Source organism: Emydura macquarii, unplaced genomic scaffold (genome assembly GCF_026122565.2).
Source record: "Emydura macquarii macquarii isolate MOO-44397 ecotype Brisbane River unplaced genomic scaffold, CSIRO-AGI_Emac_v2 contig_767, whole genome shotgun sequence".
In the NCBI taxonomy this organism is placed as follows: Eukaryota; Metazoa; Chordata; order Testudines; family Chelidae; genus Emydura; species Emydura macquarii.
This window is the reverse complement of record NW_027130904.1, coordinates 201,795-222,393: the sequence shown is the minus strand read 5'-3', so window position 1 is coordinate 222,393 and position 20,599 is coordinate 201,795. Positions and strand designations below refer to the sequence as shown.

Here is a 20,599-nt window from a genome sequence, read left to right as displayed (position 1 = left end):
CTATGTCCACTAGAATTTGCTGCCCACTGCTCTGCCCACTAGGCCCAGCCACCCATGCCTCAGTCCGTAACAACTACCTCTATCATACACATTGCAAATACCCTTCAGACTGAAGAGAAACCAAAAGGCAATGGAGGATAGGTCTACAATGGCTATTAGCCAGGATAAGCAGAGCTACAAAACCATGTTCTGAAGTGTCCCTAGCCTCTGTGGGCCAGAAGCTGGTAATGGGTGTGTAGGAAGGCGCTAAGGCCTTCCCCGGAGTCTGGACCTGAAGAAGGGCCGCAGTGACCGGAATGGACCGAAACAGGACCAGCAGACAAGTCTGCCTGGCAACAGAGAGCTCGGGCTGTGATAGGGCCAGCAGGCCCATCTGCCCAGCACCCAAAAGGCCGGGCTGTGATAGGACCACCTGGCCAGCCCACTCAGTGACAGTAGGGCAGAGCTCCTACAGGAAGTGGCAGTATAAAAGACAGGCCCCAGAGCTCAGTCTGGAGGAGACTGCCGCCGGAGGTAGACGTGCTGCCCCGCTGGCTGAGGCCTAGGCCGGAGTGGAGCCGAGCCGACCCCAAGGACACTCACCTCCCAGAGCAGAGATCCCGACTATTCCCCGATCCTGCCTCAGGGCCTGGGGACAGCCCACGGGTAGTTGGACCAGGCCACGGTGACTGGACTGAGCAACCAGATCCCCAGGACTGGACGGAGACCCCTGAGCAACCCGGATGGAAGATACCCCTGAGGCCAGACAAGACTTGGACGAGCTGCCTGATGCCGAGCCATCCCCAGAGCCCTGTGACCTGGAGAAGGTGCCCATCGCCGAGGAGCTCCCCGCCCTGCCACCGGGCCTACCCTGGACCGCGTATCACAGCAACCCCGAGGACCCTGACGAGACAGGTACCTGGGGATACAGGGAGTAAGTGGCCCAGGGACAGCCATAGACAGTGGCTGAGTCTGGGGCAAGGACCCCGTTGGTGTGTTGCGGTGGGAGCCCCGCCAACTCAGTGGCAAATGCTTTTGCCACTGCTAGGGTCCTGGGCTGGGACGCAGTGGAGACGGGTGGGCCTGCATCTCTCTCCCCCCTTCTCTAGCCACCCTGGGAGAGCCTCCTCCTCCCTACCATTCCAGAGAGCAGACCCACTGCTTGCCCGCCCTGCCTGAGGGCTGGACTACAACTCATACGGAGATGTTACTCTCCATTTTGGAAGGCGCTGTGGCCTTCCCCAGAGTCTGGATCCGAGGAAGGGCCGCAGCAACCGGGCTGGATCAGATGGCCCTCCAACAGGGTGACGGGATAGATCACTGGATTACCTGTTCTGTTCATTCCCTCTGAAGAACCTGGTATTGGCCATTGTTGGAAGACAGGATACTGAGCTAGGTGGACCATTGGTCTGACCCAGCATGCTGTTCTTATGCAGTATTGTATACTGGTAGTGCACACTGTTTTCTATGAATTGAAAAACTTTTCTGGGGCCAGAATGTATTGCCATGTGAAAATAGGCATCCTGCAGGTTGAAGATAGCATTCCAATTTCCAGGGAAGGGATAATAGAAGCAACAGTGACCATCCTGAAATTGATTTTCTTGATAAATCTGTTAAGCATTCTTAAGTACAGAATAGGTCAAAGACCACATCTCTTTTTGGGAATCAGGGAATAGAAACATTTCCTGCTGCATTTTTAAGGAACTTCTATTGCTCTCTGTTAAAAATGAGACTATATTTCTTAATGTAAAACAGTCTTGTGAGATGGATCCCTGAAAAGCGATGTGGAGAGTGTGTTGGAGAAAGGTAAATTGGATAATCTTATCCCTTCTTTACTATGCTAAGCATCCAACTGTCCAAAGTAATCTCTGTTGATGCACTGTAAAAGAAAGATAGCTATGTTCCAAATGGGGGGTGGGTGAGAAGGGTATCAGAATGCAAGAGATGAAACAGGGCTGATAAGTATTAAAGCACCTGTTTCAAAGTCATTGAAGATGGGTGAGAAGGACCTGCTACATATGAAAGTTAAGAAGACCTCCTTATAAAGGGCTCTTGCAGACTCTGCTGATAGTAGGGTCTGTACCACAATTGGGGCTTAAACTGTTTCCTCTTTGTTACTGAAATGTAAATATACAGCAAACAAAGAGTTGCACAAGAATCTTTCAACATGTGCATCACGTTGTCGGTCTTCTGAGAGAACAGTGTAGCACCTTCAAATAGTAAATCTTCTACTGTATTTTGCAGCTGTTTTGGAATGCTGAGGCCCTGAAACCAAAAAAAGCATCTCATTCAAATGGCTGTAGTGATTGAATGTGATGCAGTATCTGACACCTCAATCACTGCTTGGAGGGACATGCAAGCGGTGAGATGATCTTCTGAGGGTATGGCCAAGAATTGAATCCTGTATTTTTGGCAGTTTGTTAACAAAATTCTGAAATTGCTGACTAGTCAATAAAAGTATATTTTGATAACAATGCCAGATAATTTGATACCCTCATTTGAAGGCTCATGATGGAATATGCCTTTCTGTCGTACACATCCAATCTCTGATAATCTTTTATCTTTCAGGGTAGCTTTGGGGTGAGGCTCTGTGACCACTAATAAGTCTGGAATGGGAAGGGTAAAGAAATGTTCAAAGTCTTGCTGAGGAACCTGGTAACATCTGTCCACCCATTTGGCAGTGGATGGGATGGAGGTGGGTGTCTGCCAAAGGGTCTTCATAGCTTCCAGTAAGGCATCATTAATGGGAAGGACAGCCCTTCAAGGAGCAGGAGTTTACAAGGTATCTAATAATTTGTGTGGATTGTCCGGCACAAGTTCTGTTTGTATTCTCAAAGACATTGCTACTTTCCTAATAACCTTATCTTAGATCTTAGTTCATCCTGCACCGCTGACACATGGGGCACTCCAGTTCCTCAACTGACTTTGGTCACACACTAGTTGTGGTACTTCATACCAGATGATGGCAGCACATTCAGTATTTTCTGTCACTGTCTTCAGCCAGTTCTTCCTTGGCCTTCCTCACTTTCTCCTTTTAGCCTTGGGTATCCAATTCAATGCTTATTTAGCATGTCTCCCATTTCTCTTATGATATACACATCCCAACCACTGAGCCTTCTTTCTTTGATGATATTTTTCTAACATATCTTGTCCAGTCAGCTGCCTTACTCTAACATTTGTTTGGACTTTCCATGAAATATGTAATATCTTCCTTGGACAACTGGGATGGGCAGCCTCCAATCTCTTTTTTGTTAGACACTGTCATTGGCCAAGTCTCTGCTCTCTACAGTAGCATGCTCACTACAATTGCATGGTATAATCTGACCTCTGGCTTGGTATGGAGACCTCTGTTTGAACAGATATTGTTCATCATTCCAATAGTGGTGTTTGCTTTTCCTAATCTTGTATGAATATTTTTATTGCAGCCACCTTCATATGTCATCACATGCCCCAATGGCAGAACTTGTCTAACTGTTCAATTTTTTCCCCCGCCCCCCCTCCCCCCCCCCATGTACTCTTTTGCATCCATTGTCCAGTTCCTACCTTCATAATCTTGGTTTTCTCTGCATTTACTTTCAATTCAATTCTTGATGTGTCCTGCTCTGCCTGTGAAGTAATGGCAATCATCCTATTCCATGTCACTTATGTGATAAAGTCAGGCCAGAGGGCTGCAAAAAGGCATACCAGGGCCAGAATGTGAGCCCAAAAATGCCTAAAGCCCTGGTTCCTGCAAGCAGGGAAGAGATGATTGCAGGGCAATTAGAGACACTTGGACCCAATGAAGGGCTAGTCCAGGTGTACTTAAACCCTGCCTTCCCTAAAGGAAGGGAGAGGAGCACAGGAGGAGGAAGCTGGAGCAAGGTACCTCCAAGGGGAGACAGGGTTACTGGAGACTCCCTGGCCCACTACAAGGGGTTGAAGTGTGAGACCCACTAGGAAGAAGCTGGCTATTTGCCACACTTAGTAAAGCAAGGTCATAAGCAAAGACAATGAGATCCTGAAAAACTTTAAAGTCCTCCGGAGGAAGCAACAGGGACTCAGAAGTGATAGCTTCACCCAGAGAAGAGGAAGAGAAACTGTGGAGGAGGGTCATCTAGAGGTTCCTCTCCAGTCTCCTCTTCTTCTTTGTGTTCTAGTAAAGAGGGAAATTGTGAGCCTAGCTATAGGTCATCTCTAGGAACTACAGGAACAGGAGAAGATGACTTTCTCCAGGATTTAGTCACCAATGGGGGCCTAGACATTCTAGAAGCAGGCCAAGGAGCTCAATAAAGCCAGGAAGGACAGTCCCATGGTGGAGGGCACTAAACTGAAGCATCCTTAGAATAAAGAGCTTGCTCTAGAGTTCGGGCATCTCTAGAATGTTGACCATATAGAGACTTAAATGACTTTGTTGGAGATATGGGTTTTCCACGGTGAGAGTAAGACGACAAGATACAACTCTTCTCAGTAAAAGGATGAATCCCAGTAGGCATCGGTGGAGGTCTTGGCACTATGGGACACCATAGTGGAGCAGGAGGAGAGGAGCAGAAGTCAACTATATAGCTGATCGTGTCAGTGGATGAGGCAGTTGAAATGCAGATAAATGGGTCAATGTTCACAGTGCCAGTGGAGCTGATGCTGTATCTACCGATGAAGTGAATGGAATTGCCGGTGCTGTAAAACGGAAGTTGCCTGTGCCAGCAGTGCCACTGAGATTGTGAATGGAAAATCCAACTAAGGATAGTGCAGGAGAGAGAGAGACAGGAGGTATTATGTTGTGAAGAATGCCTGCAGAATCAATGGCTCCAATAGCAGAAGCACATGCTTAGCCACTAAAGCTAGCACTGCTGAACCTGGCAGTGCCAGTAACAATGATCTCCCTGGTAGGTGTGAGGACACCAGTCTTGACAGCTCCACTGCTACCAGAGTCAAAAGTGCCACCTCTGATACTGCCAGGTGCGTGCCAGTGCTTACAACCAGACTGTGACTCGGTACTGACTGTTTCAGACTTTTTTTTGTGAGAGGACTTCAAACATTTATCCATCTCTGAGGAGAGAGGGATTTGAGCATTTTGAGGAGGTCACTGGAGATGAAGATGAATAACATTTCTCACCTGATTTTGGCTTAGAAACTGGGACAACCAGAGGGGCACTTCTTGTGCACGAGCGCTCTGTCTTGTGGTTGGTGTTAGCGTCACAAGAAGATGTCCTTTTACTTTTTTGTTCTTGTTGGGAAGGAAATACAAATAGGATATTTATCCCTCACGCCTCTCACCTGAGCAGATTAGGCAATGTTTCTGCCCATCACTCACAGGGATCATAACCCTGCACGTGGCACACTATTTGAAACCTAGGAATTTCTGCAGGTTAATCCCACTAAAAACAACTATATACAGAAGAATTTATCTAAGGCTGGTTAACTGAACTCAAGAGTGATGAGGAGCTCCAACTCTGACCATGGGCAGTGAGAAGGGACTGAAATGAAGCCAGTGATCTTGCCCTTTTTATGCCCTTAGCTTGATGCACAGAGCGCAGGGGCACATACACTGCATACTGGTATGTTTGGAAAAAGTTTCCAACTCAAATACCCATGCACCTACACTTCAGGTGTCATCAGCCTTGCATAGGCACCAGAACCCATACTCTCTTCAGTAAGGCCTCTGTCCTGTGCTGGGATCAATTGAGAACTGCTCTAATCTAATCTTTGCTGACTATGTGTTGGGGATTGCTGTAACACAATGCAATCCAGCCATGCCCCTCTCCATTCTTTACACATCTCTATGCTGGAAGCTGCAGTGAGGCAAAGGAGCTAGCTATGACAGCTCAATATCCACTCAAGATTCTTCCACCCTCAGGATGCAGGATCCTTAGTTGGGGGAGATCTGGCTGCTTTTTGGCCCTTTTGTGGTAGCCAAGTAGTACAAAGGGATCAGATTGTAGCGGAGGATCTGTTCCTACTTTTTCTAAAAAAAATAAAACTAATCTGCCAGGGATAAACTAATAGTAAATAAGCTGCATGGTGCTGGGGAGAGCTTCCTTGGAGATTCTGAGTGCCCTGAATTTGCACTGAAATTACTGTTTGACAAGCACACTCAACACCTCACACGAGGCACCAAACACTTTGCATTATCAGGTCCTAAATTACTAAGCATTCCTATTTCTTCCTTATCTTGTGGACCTTACATTTCAATGAAAAAAAAAATCACAAGACCTCATTCTAGAAAGATGAAGTGACACTACCAATAAAAAAAGACAATGGGCCTACTGATTAAAAAGTCAGGCACATATTTTCAGTTACACAGAAAGCATTCATTCTGCACCTATGGATGGTCAGGATGGGCAGAATATTTGCCAGAGGCTAATGGGTGTCAAAGGTCTGGATTGTTCTGTTTTCTGAATGTATTTTAAAAAATTTCTTTCCAAAATGTTATCAGCAGCCCAGCAAACAGAAAGATGAATCTCTAGCTCTTAGAATGTCTTCAGAAATTTAACTGTTACTGTGCTGCTAGGGAGGTGCCCCACTGTGGCCCTCCCAGACACACACAATTCACTCAAGCTGCAGGTCTCTGCTGGTACATTTCTGCCCTGCCAACGTCCAGCATAATGGTGCCTTCAGTCATCCCTTTTAGGTCATTCAAAGGAAATAAGGAACAAAAGCACTGCTCAAAACCATGGTCATCCACAATACTTCAGTGGGGTCCTGCCTTTCTAGTCAACACTTGTTTCCAAAACAATCTGTGCTTCTACTGATTCCCTCCCAGTATCTGGTTGTCCCTTCCAGAACGGTTGGTCTGGTTGGCCAGTGAGTTCCATCTCAGAGCTGCAACTGACACACACAACCCTGAGCTGGGTGAGGTCCCTCTCCTTTTATCTTCCCTCTCCAGTTTGAAGTTGGTTGAAAGTGTAGCAGAACAAGGCAACAGGCTCCACAGGTTTTCCCTAACCCTTTCACTGGCAATGGGGACCCTGTCAGCTTCCTTAACCCCCTCACTGCTGTGATTCCTCTCTACTCCATCATAGTAATGCTTACAGCGTCTGTCCTTTGTGTTTCAAGGAACTCACACCAGTGTAAATTAAGAGCAATGCCACTGAAGTCAATAGGGACACAGGTTTTACCACAGCATAAATGAGATCAGGACTTTGTATTTCACCATAACAACTGTTCAACCCCTCAACAACAGTATTATACCTGTGTTATAAGGCACTATTCATACATTTTTTCCATTAATTGCTATTAACATCAGCCTATTGGAAGCTAAAAAAAATTAAATCAGCTAAAATATTTCTTCTTCCACTGCCCAAGGCAAGACAAAAATACTTGTTAACACATGGGTTTTTCATGAATGCTGGACTGTTGGCACTAATGAAGAAAAATTATATTCCTTATTTAACATCCCTCTCCTAGCAGTGAAACATTTGTTCAAGGGTGGAGAAAATTTATATAACAGATTTCATATAATTCTTTATATGAAGGTGGGCAGTGGAAAAGATTAAATTTGTGGCTTTCCAAAATTATTCTCTTTAATGTTACACACAGATCTAAAACCTGATCCTGCAGTCCCTTTCACATTCAAAGCATGCACAGTATGCAAGTGCAATAATGTGGAGGAATCACTGCGAGATCAGATAATTAAATAGCAGACATTTATTCTAAACAGGCCAAATTCTGATCCTAGTTACTGTGTGACCCCACTGGATTTGTTTTATTGTCATGGCTCTAGCAAAGAGGATTTCAGCTTCTTAGGTCTCATGGGATAATGGAAAGTAGAATTCAGCTAAATGAGCAGAAATATTAAACAAATAAGGCCCTGTACAGAGTAGAACCATGCTAGCTTCAGTTTGCCTAGAATGAAGATCTTTTCCAGAAGCAGTAAGCTCTAAATGCATTTGTGTCTATATTAGGAAAAATTTAGTGCACTGGTGCCTACAGTGTACGAAGTTGTAGTGTAGACAAGACTTGGGTGTTTTTACTACTGTATTATTTAGTAAGGCAAAAATAAGGGACAAGAAAGAGCAGAAGAAATGTTTTGCTCTCCTGAACCCTACACTAACTAAATCATAGTGTAGTAGTTATGGCTTAAGTGATTTCTTTTTGCTAAAGTGCTTGCATACTTACCAGTATCAAATGAGCTATATTGGTGTAAAGGATTTTTACACTGGTGTAACTGCATATACACAAGGGATTTGCACCTATTTAACTAAAAACTGTGTAGATAAACTCTCAAACTGGGTACAAAAACTTTGTGCAAACCATCACTAATTCAAAAACAAAAGTAATATAAACAATTTAAAATCAGTACAAGTGTGTCCACAGTAGATGTTTTCACTGATTTAGGTAAATCAGTGGAAAAACTGTGTGTGGACCAGCCCTATGCAGTGTATAGGACAGAATGGAAAAGTAGTAGATCTTATAGCGGTTTACTGAAAAGAAAGGGGCAGGGGAAAAGGGGGAAGAAGAAAAAAGGGAAAAAGCTGTCTCTGCTTGACCTCTTTCATGCTAATTAAAGCAATCAAAGGCTGCACCATTTGGAATTTAAACTCATGATAGTCATGAGACTTAAAAAAAAAAAAAAAGATTAAGTGCAAGAGAAAAAAGCTGTGTGTGCTTCCACCTAGCAGGCAGAGTGTGGGTGTGTGAAGAAGGTAAGGCTTGCATGCTTACTATTCCACTAGAATTTCCTTGTGTTATTTTAAAACAGTTTCAGATGAGGTTTAGCTTGTTCTGAATTCTCTGAAAAAGTTATTAGGCCTGATTTCTTTCTAAAAAGATCATTTTGTCTTAATTGAATTTGGTGGTTGATTTTGGGAATATACATTAGGATTTGCTCTTGTGCTATTTAACTGAGATGAATATATTTATGTATTCTTCCATGGTTGTGTGAGAAATTAGATTTGAATTATTCTGTCTGATCTGATTTGGATGGTTAATTTCCCTCAGGCACTTAAACTAATGGCAATTAAGCATGCACAGATAGTGAATGTAAATGAGGATCCTCCGCAGATGTAAATTGGTGCAACTCTCTCCAAGTCAATGGAGCTGTCCCAGTTTATGCTAGCTAAGGGCTTGTCTAGACAGAGCACTGCAGCTGCACTGCTGTAGTGCCCCAGTGAAGACACTACCTGCTCTGATGGAAGGGATTCTCCTGTCAGTGTAGGTAACCCATCTCCCCAAGAGGGAGTAGCTAGGTCCACAGGAGAAGTCTCCCATCATCCTAGTGCAGTCTACATTGGGGGTTAGGCCTTGTGTGCAAATGGATCTACTTTTTTCTAAAAAAATGTTTTAAAAAAAATCCCAAACCCTCTTTCTTCTTATAATGGAAATAGTGGTAATACATTATGCCTTAGGTGTATTGTAATGGGTTACTCTTTGCACTGAATGGCCATACTTTTGCCCTTGTAGGTGTGACCAAAACCATCCTTACAAAATGCCCAGAGGAGATCGCCTGCCAGATGGCATCTTCAGCACAGGGAAGCGATACACTTATCTTGCAGCAGAAGAGTGAGTATAAAACAAAACCCATGACAGCATCAAAGCTAGTAGTAAAAAGAACTGCCACATTTCTGAATTTGAATGTATTCTCCAAAAGCCTGTTCATAAATGACTGAGGTTTTCCTCCATCCTGGGAACAGAATTTTACAAAGTAGGATTTGTCTTCAGGTTGCAACAAAGAAAACACAGAACCCAAGACAATTTTTTCAGAATGGCTGTGTTTGGGGAAAGTAAAATCTACCTATTTTGTAGTTTTCTATAACATCTATCACTTTAGTATCACAAGAAGCATTTAACAATTAAATAAGGTCTGTATGGCAGAATCCAAAGGGGATCTACCAGAGAATCAAAGAACAAACAAAATCAGTGACAGCATCAAAACTGCATTGTTAATTCAGCTGACCAGAAGCATTAAACTTAGTGATTTTTATAATTAAAGATGTATTGATACTTATTTAGCATCATTCATCTGAAGAAACGGCACTGAATTTTGGCCTTGCCATCTCTGAAAAAAGTGCTGATGTCCACATCCATGTCATCCACCTTTGTGTTATAAGAACCTCAAAGGGGGCCATCATCTCACTATTTATCACACAGCAGTCATTATGCTTAGTGTGTCATGGAACATGCAACAAGTTAGGAAGTTGTTTGTGCACAGTTTACAGTCTCTTTACCTGTTTTCTCAAGTTGGGTAATGATTTATAAGCCAATAATCTTTTTGTCTGACATTTGCTATAACACAGACAGATCGCAGTGTTCTTTGCCTGGAGAGATTTAACTAATAAAAATGGGACAGGTCTCCACAAAAGTGAGGCATTTCATTTCTTACATACCTTTTCCTCTATGGCAATGCTGTCTTTAGGGATTAGGGTGTATTCCACAAGTGCTGATTCTTGGGAGATCAATATTTGAGGCTATGATTGCATTTTCCCAGTTGTTGAAATGGTCAAGCCTTTGGCAAGGAGTTTAGCTAGTCAGTTTCATTGGGGAGATTGGCAGAAACCAGAGAGTCTTTTACAAGAATGTGTAGCTGCCAACTAGGGTGGGTTGAAGCTAAAAACAAATGTTTTGTCAAATTTTACAGAAAAAGTTTTGGCTAATTCCTTTTTTGTGGTTCTCTAATCCTCAACAAAATTGTTTACTATGCAATTCTGAAGGCTCCAAAATTTCCCCAAATGGATGGAAGTCTCATTCAACCGGCAGGTTGTACAGTGTCCTGAAAATGAAACTACTGTTCAACAGCTACTTTTATCTTTGATGTTCACCAGGTGATCCCATGCTTCATACTCTGTATATTATCCAACCGCTGCAGGATTCACTGCACATACTTGCAGCATTCACTACTCACTGCCTGGTAGTTGATCTCTTAAACATGTTTTTATTTTTTAAAGGGCACAGTGTAGTTTGTGTTGTCACATAAGCCTCTTAAAATTGCTGACAAATGAGAATGCTGTAAACATTTGTGCTAAACACACTCATCTACGGAAAAATTAATCTAGTTTCTCTTTTGCAACAGGGCAGCAGGTATTGGAATCCTTGTTATGGTTCTTGCAGTTTTACTGATCATTGGCTGCTGGTATTATAAAAGGCGAAGTGGCTATAAAAGCCTTCAGGTAAGTGTGGCAACTTATGTTCTAGTATGCCATCATTATTACTGTAGTGCCTAAAGCAGTGGTCCCCAAACTTTTTACATCACATTCCACCCCCCTTACCTCATCCACTCCCCCCTGCACCTGGGGCTGGGAGCAGGGGCCGAGGCTGGGAGTGGGGTGGTGGTGGTTGGGGGGCCCTGACAGCCAGGGGGCTGGGCACCACAGGCCTGGGCCAAGCACCAGGGACCAAGGCCAACACCTTGGCCAGGGGCCAAGACTGTAGCCAGGAGGTGGGGCCAGGCCAGGCTGGGAGCCAAGTGACCGTGGCCATGCCCAGTGGGCCAACACCGGGGGCTGCGTTGGATGGGGGCAGTGACTGGAGCTGGGGGGTGGCAGGGCCAGTGCTGTTGCCAGGAGCTGAATCTGTGGCCGGGCTAGGGGCTGCATGGCGCGGCGCGGCGCCGGCGGGGGGGGGGGGGGGGGGGGGCGACGACCAGGAGCCGGGGCTGGGCACTGGGGGCCATACCATGGGGGCAGGCACGGGACCAGAGTGGAGCTCTGGGCAGAGTGAAGCTGGGTGGTGCTCCCTCCCCACCCCCTGCTCTGACCCCTCCCCCCATGTTCCTCCATGCCCCCCTAAGTGGACTTACCCCACAGTTTGGGGACCTCTGGCCTAAAAGACCCAATCAAGATCCGGGCACCACTGAGTTAGGTACTGTACAAACACAGTTTTCAAAACAAGACAGACAAAGGAGTGACAGAGGAAATCAAGAAATGAGCAGTTACTCATTAAAAAAAAAAACAAACACACCTCACCGTAGCTTAGTGGCAGAGCCAGGAGTAAAACCCTGTCTTCTGTTTTCTTAATTGAAAGGAACAGTAGTTTTGAATCCTTAACAATGGGAGCTTTTCTCCAAAATGTTTTACTTAAATAGGTACTGCCAAAAAGTTGTAAACAATCTGAATAAAAATCTCTCATCTCAATTAATCAGAAGTTGTACTTCCTCATTACTTGTGATGATATAATCCTATTACCTCCTCTCTCCAGTGGGCCATAGTGTCTTCCAAAGTACACATGATCTGAATTTCTACAGTGTTAAAAACTCACCTTCAGAAACCAAACCAAAACACTTCTCCAGCTCTTTTTAAACATCAAGAAAATGCACAAACTAATTTTTTTCCTTTTTGCATAGAATCATAGAATATTAGAGTTGGAAGGGACCTCAGGAGGTCATCTAGTGCAATCCCCTGCTCAAAGCAGGACTAACCTCAGCTATATCATCCCAGCCAGGGCTTTGTCAAGCCTCAGCTTAAAAACCTCTAAGGATGGAGATTCCACCACCTCCCTAGGTAACCCATTCCAGTGCTTCACCACCCTCCTAGTGAAAAACTTTTTCCTAATGTCCAACCTAGACCTCCCGCCCTGCAACTTGAGACCGTTGCTCCTTGTTCTTTCATCTGCCACCACCGAGAACAGCCTAGCCCCATCCTCCCTGGAACCCTCTTTCAGGTAGTTAAAGGCCACTATCAAATCCCCCCTCATTCTTCTCTTTTGCAGACTAAACAAGCCCAGTTCCCTCGGCCTCTCCTCATAAGTCCTGTGCTCCAGCCCCTAATCATTTTTGTTGCCCTCCGCTGTACTCTCTCCAAATTGTCCACATCTTTTTTGTAGTGGGGGGCCCAAAACTGGACACAGTATTCTAAATGCGGCCTCACCAATGCCGAATAGAGGGGAATAATCACTTCCCGTGACCTGCTGGCAATGCCCCTCCTAATGCAGCCCAATATTCCATTAGCCTTCTTGACAACCAGGGCACACTGCTGACTCATATCCAGCTTTTTATCCACCGTTACCCCCAGGTCCTTTTCTGCAGAGCTGCTGCCCAGCTCGTCGGTCCCCAGTCTATAGCTGTGCATGGGATTCTTCCTTCCTAAGTGGAGGACTCTGCACTTGTCCTTGTTGAACCTCATTAGATTTCTTTTGGCCCAATCCTCCAGTTTGTTTAGGTCACTCTGTATCCTATCCCTACCTTGCAGGGTATCTACCACTCCCCCCAGCTTAGTGTCGTCCGCAAACTTGCTGAGGGTGCAATCTACCCCATCCTCCAGATCATTAATAAAGATGTTGAACAAAACCGGCCCCAGGACCGACCCCTGGGGAACTCCGCTTGTGACCGGTTGCCAGCTAGACATGGAGCCATTGATCACTACTCGTTGAGCCCTATGCTCTAGCCAGTTCACTATCCATTTTATAGTCCATTCATCCAACCCATACTTCTTTAACTTGCTGATAAGAATACTGTGAGAAACCGTATCAAAAGCTTTGCTAAAGTCAAGGTATATCACATCCACCGCCTTCCCCACATCCACAGAGCCAGTCACCTCATCATAGAAAGCAATCAGGTTGGTCAGGCATGACTTTCCCTTGGTGAATCCGTGTTGACTGTTCCTGATCACCTTCCTCTCTTCCAAGTGCCTTAAAATGGATTCCTTAAGGACCTGCTCCATGATCTTTCCAGGGATTGAGGTGAGGCTGACCGGTCTGTAGTTCCCCGGATCCTCTTTCCTCCCTTTTTTGAAGATGGGCACTATATTTGCTTTTTTCCAGTCCTCAGGGACCTCCCCTGTTGCCACGAGCTTTCAAAGATAATAGCCAATGGCTCTGAAATCACCTCAGCCAACTCCCTCAGCACCCTCGGGTGCATTGCATCCGGCCCCATGGACTTGTGAATGTCCAATCCTTCTAAATAGTCTTGAACCTGTTCCTTCAGCACTGCGGGATGTTTGCCTCCTTCCCATTCTGTGCCACCCAGTACAGCAGTCTGGGAGCTGATCTTGTCTGTGAAGACAGAGGCAAAAAAGGCATTGAGTACCTCAGCTTTCTCCACATCCTCCGTCACTAGGTCGCCTCCCTCTTTCTTTAAGGGGCCTACACTTTCCCGAATCTTCCTCTTGTTGGCAACATGCCTGTAGAAACCCTTTTTGTTCCCCTTCACGTCCCTTGCTAGCTGCAACTCCAATTGTGCTTTGGCCTTCCTCATTTCATTCCTGCACGTTCGAGCAGTGTTTATATAATCCTCCCTAGTCATCTGACCAAGCTTCCACTTCTTGTAAGCTTCTTTTTGCGTTTAAGTTCGCCAAAGACTTCTTTGTTAAGCCAAGCTGGACGCCTACCATATTTGCTATTCTTTCTGCACATCGGGATGGTTTGCTCTTGTGCCCTCAATAAGGTCTCCTTAAAATACAGCCAGCTCTCTTGGGTTCCTTTCCCCCTCATATTAGCCTCCCAGGGAATCCTGCCCATCAGTTCCCTGAGGGAATCAAAGTCCGCTTTTCTGAAGTCCATGGTCCGTATCCTGCTGTTCCCCTTTCTTCCTTTCATCAGGATCCTGAACTCGACCATCTCATGGTCACTGCTGCCTAGGTTGCCACCCACTTCTACTTCCCCTACCAAATCTTCCCTGTTTGTGAGCAGCAGGTCAAGAGAAGCACGGCCCCTAGTTGGTTGCTCCAGCACTTGCACCAGGAAATTGTCAGCGACACTCTCCAAAAACTTCCTGGATTGTTTGTGCTCTGCTGTATTGCTCTTCCAGCAGATGTCAGGGTGATTGAAGTCTCCCATGAGAATCAGGCCCTGTGAACTGGAAACTTTCCCCAGTTGAGTAAAGAAAGCCTCATCTACCTCATCCTCCTGGTCTGGTGGTCTGTAACAGACACCCACCACGACATCACACTTATTGTTCTTGCTTCTAAGCTTAACCCAGAGACACTCAACTGACTTATCTCCAGTTTCATACTGGAGCTCAGAGCAGTCATAGTGCTCTCTTACATACAGTGCAACTCCTCCCCCTTTCGCCCCTGCCTGTCCTTCTTGAACAGTTTATACCCATCCATGACAGCGCTCCAATCGTGAGAGTTATTCCACCAAGTCTCAGTTATTCCAATCATGTCGTAGTTTCTTGACTGTGCCAGGACTTCCAGTTCCTCTTGCTTGTTTCCCAGGCTTCTTGCATTTGTGTACAGGCACTTGAGATAAGTAGGAAATAATAGGAAAGGAAGAATAGAGGGAAGCAGAAGGAATAATTTTAAAAATTGGGGGAGAGAGAGGCATAGCAGCCAGAGAAGAACAGGATCCAGCAGCAAAGAGTGTGGGAATTGGAGACAGGTGGAAGGTTAGTACATCTTTGTCCACATTTTTGATCACCACATGATTGGATGTCGCTGAAGTGAAAACATGGATTGCATTAGCAGTAACAAAGCTTGCACAGTGCCTGCTGGCATTATGTCTGGCTCTAGTCCCACATTCTTATTGACTTTCACACTTTAAAATCAAACATTTAGTCCAGGGGTTCTCAAACTGGGGGTCGTGACCCCTCAGGGGGTCGCAAGCTGTCAGCCCCCTGTGCATGGCTGTAAGGATGGCATGGCTTGGGGAGGCGGGGGTCATCATTTTTATGGGGAGAGGGGTCATCACAGCCTGAAATATTTTCAAAGGGGAGTCCCAGCAAAAAAAAATTGAGAACCCCTGATTTAGTCATACTCAAGTTTCTTTTTCTGTCACTCTCTCACCTTTCCTTACTGTCTATCACAGAGTAAAAGCTCTGGTGCTAGCAGTCTGAGAAGCTTGGCAGGTGAAGATGCCCCATTGGATTGCAAAGCACTTTTACAGGAATACAGCAACTTCAACTCTGTGGTAAACTGAAGTCTAAGTTTTCATTTACTTACAACATTTAGTAAGCACTGCAGTTAGTCAGGGAGATGACCTTTGGTAAAGAAGTAATGCCGCACTCTTACTTCTGGTTGATGGTTTGTTCTCTGGATTTGCCATATCTAGACTGGGTCTGCATTTTCCCCATGTTGACCCAATCTGTTAAGAAAAGTACTGTCCCTTGTAATTCTTAAAGTGAAAATGATTTGTGAAATCTAATATTAATAGCTTGCCTTTTAAAATTTTTCTTCCTCCTTGACTTATTGCAACTGAATCAGAATAGCAGTATGATCATACCTATCTGATCTACTAGCTGCAACAAAATGGCTACATGCTATAATAATATCCTGCAATAGAAGGGTCTTCATGTCAACAGCACTAACATTTTTATGGTAGAGCAGATGCAAATTGATCAAATCTTATGTTGGATTCCATAATCTGATATTGATTATGTGCTTCTGTAATCAATAAATGCCCATCCCCCAAAATAATTCAGCTTCCAGAAAGTGAATACAAATTGTTAAATATACATATTGAGTTATTGTTGTGTGTAATTAATTTGAAGAAAGGTAATGAAATAACAGTTCATGATCAATATGCAATAGATATGCTGCTAAATATTGTTAATTTTTAAATGAGGTATGTACTTACATGTGCCAAGACACTAATTGAAATGTTTTATTATAAACTACCTGAAATATCAATAAATAAAATCTCCCCTATCCTTACAGTACTGAATTATTCTTTGGTTGCAGCTGCAAATGTCTCAACACAAAATGAACTCAATCCTATGGACAACTAGGAAACCAATGCTAATTTAAACAAAAATTCATAATCAGTTGGTTCAGCTATTCTGAACTACAGTGTTACTTAAGGACAACCAACTAAACTGATATGAATTCCTTTAAGAGGAACATAGACAGCTAAAAGATCCATTATAATATTTAATATGGTTTGCTTGTCCCTCAATGTATTTGTTCTAGTTAGCATCTTCACCCTATTTTTCATTAACACAGGTCCCTGATGCTCCACCAGCATATGACAAAATCTCTGCAGAACCATTGCCACCACCTTATTCACCGGGATGCTGAGTCAGTCTTAAAATCTAAGTATACAAACTGATCTCTTTGTGCTTTTGCTTAACTCATGTGCAACTTTATGGGTAAACTGTAATTAATAAAGTACATTGTCATGAATAGTTGACAGTTACTGCCTGGCCCGATTTACCTTTCATCTACAGCACGTTTTTGTGATACTTAGATGATGTTGAACATGTTTTGGCCTTAACTTTTCATTCCGTTTGGTCAGATTCATTCAACATAGCCAATCTTGTGATTTGTTTGTATCTTATATTCCCCATATTTCTATGAAGAATACGCATATATTGTGGCTTATCAATCAGTGTGAGAAGCATGTCTTTGCTCTCATCTCTCCTTTTTAATGCTCCTTTTTAGTTAAATAAACGTTTTTCTGAAATTCCTTCTACAAAAAAAAAAGTCAGCATAAAATGGGCAGCAAGAGCAGTTTTACTACATCTACTGTTGCAAACACTAGTCATTTCCCCTACAAGCAGTTTAAAAAAAGCACACTAGCCATAGGGACTCAGTAGAAGCTAGAGCAAACATATAATTGACAAAATGCTGGTTTTCTGGGTCTTATCCCCACATGACTGTTTCTGCATCTGTATTAGATTCAGCTCCTCGTGAAACTTAAAATATGAATGAGGCAAGTTAGAAATCTCTGCTTAAAGTAAATAAGTTATATCTATCTTATATCACACCTGTCACTATGGTATAATCACCATTGCACTTAGCATCCTTGTTGGAAGTCTTACCAGAGAAAAGGACTGAATAGGCATGGAGTCGCCAAAACCATCTTGTCTGTAGATACCAGATTTGAGACACAAATGATGATGTATTATGGGAAAGCTCATTCAGCACAGGGAGTTATGGCAGCTCATTCCATGAAAAATGAACAGAGGACTTCTGGCTCCAGCACTGTCAATCTTCCACCTTTCATGTACACATACGTCAAAATAAAATAAATACGTACTAAGAGCTGTAACACACTTGAGTGTTACAACAGTTCTAAGAAATCATCTTTTTATTTTTTATAATGTCCTTGTCTGTAGCTAATTGCCAAGCATAGTCTAGAACTAGATTTTTACTTCAAATTAAAAGCAGTTTGACAAGTTTATATGCAAAGAACTGCCTTATCTATACAGCAAGGAGCTAGCCTAAAGCTGTCCTATGTTAGCTGGAAAAAAAAAATCAAGTGATCACTAAAGAGGGAATGTTGAAGCAGCACAATACCAGTGGTTAAGAATCTGGTTCCTCCTTAAATGAATATGCAAATAAAAAAAGCCTTCAGGCAGAATAAATTTTAAATCTACAGTAGACTTATTTACCTATATAACATAACCTAGTGTATGGAGATACATAACAAATCCTACAGATACTTGTATCAAACGGTTTGTGGGATCAGTTAAATCAGATCACTACATGCTTGTGGGAACAAACTCGTACAGTAAATAAGGCAAGTTATAAGTAGCATATCTGATTTTATAATTGATTAGATATCTGGATTTAGAATATTTAATGTTGTATTCTCCATTAGTCTCCAAACTGAAATTATGCTGGACATTGGACAAATGACTACTTGTGTGAATTGTTCATTTGCATTTCTTCTAGGAAGGTATTACCTGGATTTGTTTAGCAATAAGAAGGAAGTATTCATAGGAAAATATGCAAGATGGTCAGTTTATCCTGTTAGAAATATCAATAAATAAAGGAAATGGTAGAATGATTAACCTTGTTGCAGAAATGAAGATCAAGAGGTCCTGTTTGAAATGGACATAATTCAAGAACTAATAACTCAGTATATTGAGACATCCTTTCTAAGGAAATAACTATATTTCAAGAAAGTGAATATGTGCATCAAGACTAAAAATGATTTTTATTATAATCCTTAAAGATCAAACTGGGGTTAAATGAAGAAATGTTAACCGTAAAAGCATTATTTGATCTCTAATATGTTTTGATAATGGATACGGGAGTTAGGTTTGTACAGGAATCCAGCTAATCAAATATTGATCCATGAAGCTAATCAAATATCTACTAGCCATAGTTACATGAAGTCATATTTTTAGTGCTCAGCAGCCAGAGGGCTTAACTATTTTGAATTTCAGGACAGTTATTTAAAAGTGCCCAAATGGTAGCTGAGCTCTTTTGGAAATCTGGCCTGAACCCACTTGCTCTTCAGAAAATTCCAGCCATAGAATTTATTTTTCTCCAGTAGAAGCACCCTTGTGTTTACATGGCATACTGTCAAGCAGTGGGTTTAATTTTCAATTTGTGTATGAAGGTACGAAGGACAAAAAGAGGAGCTTCAGGAGTGTTTTACAATAAGACTTTTAAGCAATTAACCACTCATGTTAAACTACCCCAAGGTGACTGGGAGGTCAGGTTTGCCCTGTCAGTGCACAAAATTGGTTCTGTAATCAAGAGGGCTCTACTGTGGAATGAAATGCCAGAGTAGATTAGTCAATTTTAGTAGTTAAGCCAATCTTAACCACAAGAGATACCTGTTTGCTAAAACTGCACACTGTGAAAGCCATCTAATTGCCAATGCTATTCCACCATCATTGAAGTAAAAATCAAACAAACCCCAGCAGATCTTCCTACAACTTGAAGAGTGAAAAAGCAAAATCCTCTGATGTCTGTTATGCAAAGAGCACAAAGCAACTGTAATTTGTCCATTCAGAGCTTTGATACTATGCACCTTACAGAAACACCTAGAGAATCTCTAAACATTTTTCCAGAATACTAAAAACTGCCAAGAATATTCATAAGTGATTCCAATCACTTTTACCCATTCTATAGCCTAGTTGAGGAGGAAAGAAGCCTGGATCTGGGTGACAGTCATAGTAGCTTTGATAGGCAAAGAGAATAGCTGAGTCTAAACAAACAGCTTAACCATTCCAGGAGCTGGAAGGTAATGCAGCTATCATCCTCCTCTGTAAGCAAAGTTTATAGATGACCTTGCAGAGTCCTTCCATAGATTTCCTGTCAAGGTGGCTAACATTTAAAATATATATTTTATTTTCTGTATCTTAAAACACATATACAATCACAATTGTAGATAACTGATACACTGAGTAAAAGATAAGATGACAATTTCAAGGATGTAAGCTTGGTCCTTTTACAAAGAAAGCAGACAAAACTGAGGAATGTATGGATGTCTGTGCACTGGTGAGCATGAAGAGGGCCTGTGGTCTCTCTTTTAAACAGAAGGCTAACTGGCCTGAAAGTATCAGCTGCTATCAAAGGGCTAGATTTTGAATTGCTCTAATGCAATCATGCAAGGATGTAAGCAATGTAAGTAAGGACCCTTCCACTCTCCTGATGGCCCCATTAGGAGTGCTTGCATTGTGGTTCTGGCTCTTGAGCACAGTCTTTGTACACAAACTGTTTCCCACCCCAGGCGCAAGTAGGTGACTGAGTGGGCAGTCTTAGTTCTCCCCCCAGAGTGCCAATCAGCAGAGCAGGGTGAGCATAATGGGGAGAAATAAACTGCACCCCTTTTCAGGTCTGTGTAAGCTGGCGAATATCCGCCCAGCAGGGGTGTTCCAGCCCTTCCTTGGGCACAGGCTCCGAGGAAGGCCACAGCACCTTGCTCCAAGGGAAAGGTTAGTGGGCTGGCAAAGAGTCTGTAGCCCCTGGCCCCCAGGCGGGGCGGGGCTGGCAAAAAGTCTGTAAACACAATGCTCGGTATCCTCTGTGGCTGTGGGCTCAGAGGAGATAAGCACTCCCAGGGTGGCTAGGGAAGGGGGAAGGAGGCCTACCCAACTCCA

General features: G+C 43.4%; 1 protein-coding gene across 2 annotated transcripts; it reads left to right on the top strand.

Annotated features, from left to right (window-relative positions):
- The first annotated feature begins 8,554 nt into the window (after positions 1–8,554).
- MLANA (melan-A) lies at positions 8,555–16,943 on the top strand. 2 transcript variants are annotated; one of them, XM_067543065.1, is made up of 5 exons: positions 8,555–8,600; positions 9,358–9,456; positions 10,964–11,060; positions 15,631–15,732; positions 16,764–16,943. In XM_067543065.1, exons 2-5 carry the CDS (start codon positions 9,383–9,385, stop codon positions 16,836–16,838), a joined length of 348 nt encoding a protein of 115 aa, XP_067399166.1. In that variant the 5' UTR covers positions 8,555–8,600; positions 9,358–9,382; the 3' UTR covers positions 16,839–16,943. The 2 variants fall into 2 exon arrangements, with proteins under 2 accessions (XP_067399166.1, XP_067399165.1); XM_067543064.1 differs by lacking the exon at positions 8,555–8,600 and adding an exon at positions 9,056–9,108.
- The last annotated feature ends 3,656 nt before the right edge of the window (positions 16,944–20,599 follow it).

Bases quoted from the DNA above. Each gene is read 5' to 3' on its own strand.
- MLANA (XM_067543064.1), top strand. From the start codon at position 9,086: ATGGAAGGGATTCTCCTGTCAGT. The intron at 9,457-10,963 runs GTGAGTATAAAA...CTTTTGCAACAG, and splicing joins ACTTATCTTGCAGCAGAAGA to GGCAGCAGGTATTGGAATCC. The intron at 15,733-16,763 runs GTAAACTGAAGT...TCATTAACACAG, and splicing joins ACAGCAACTTCAACTCTGTG to GTCCCTGATGCTCCACCAGC.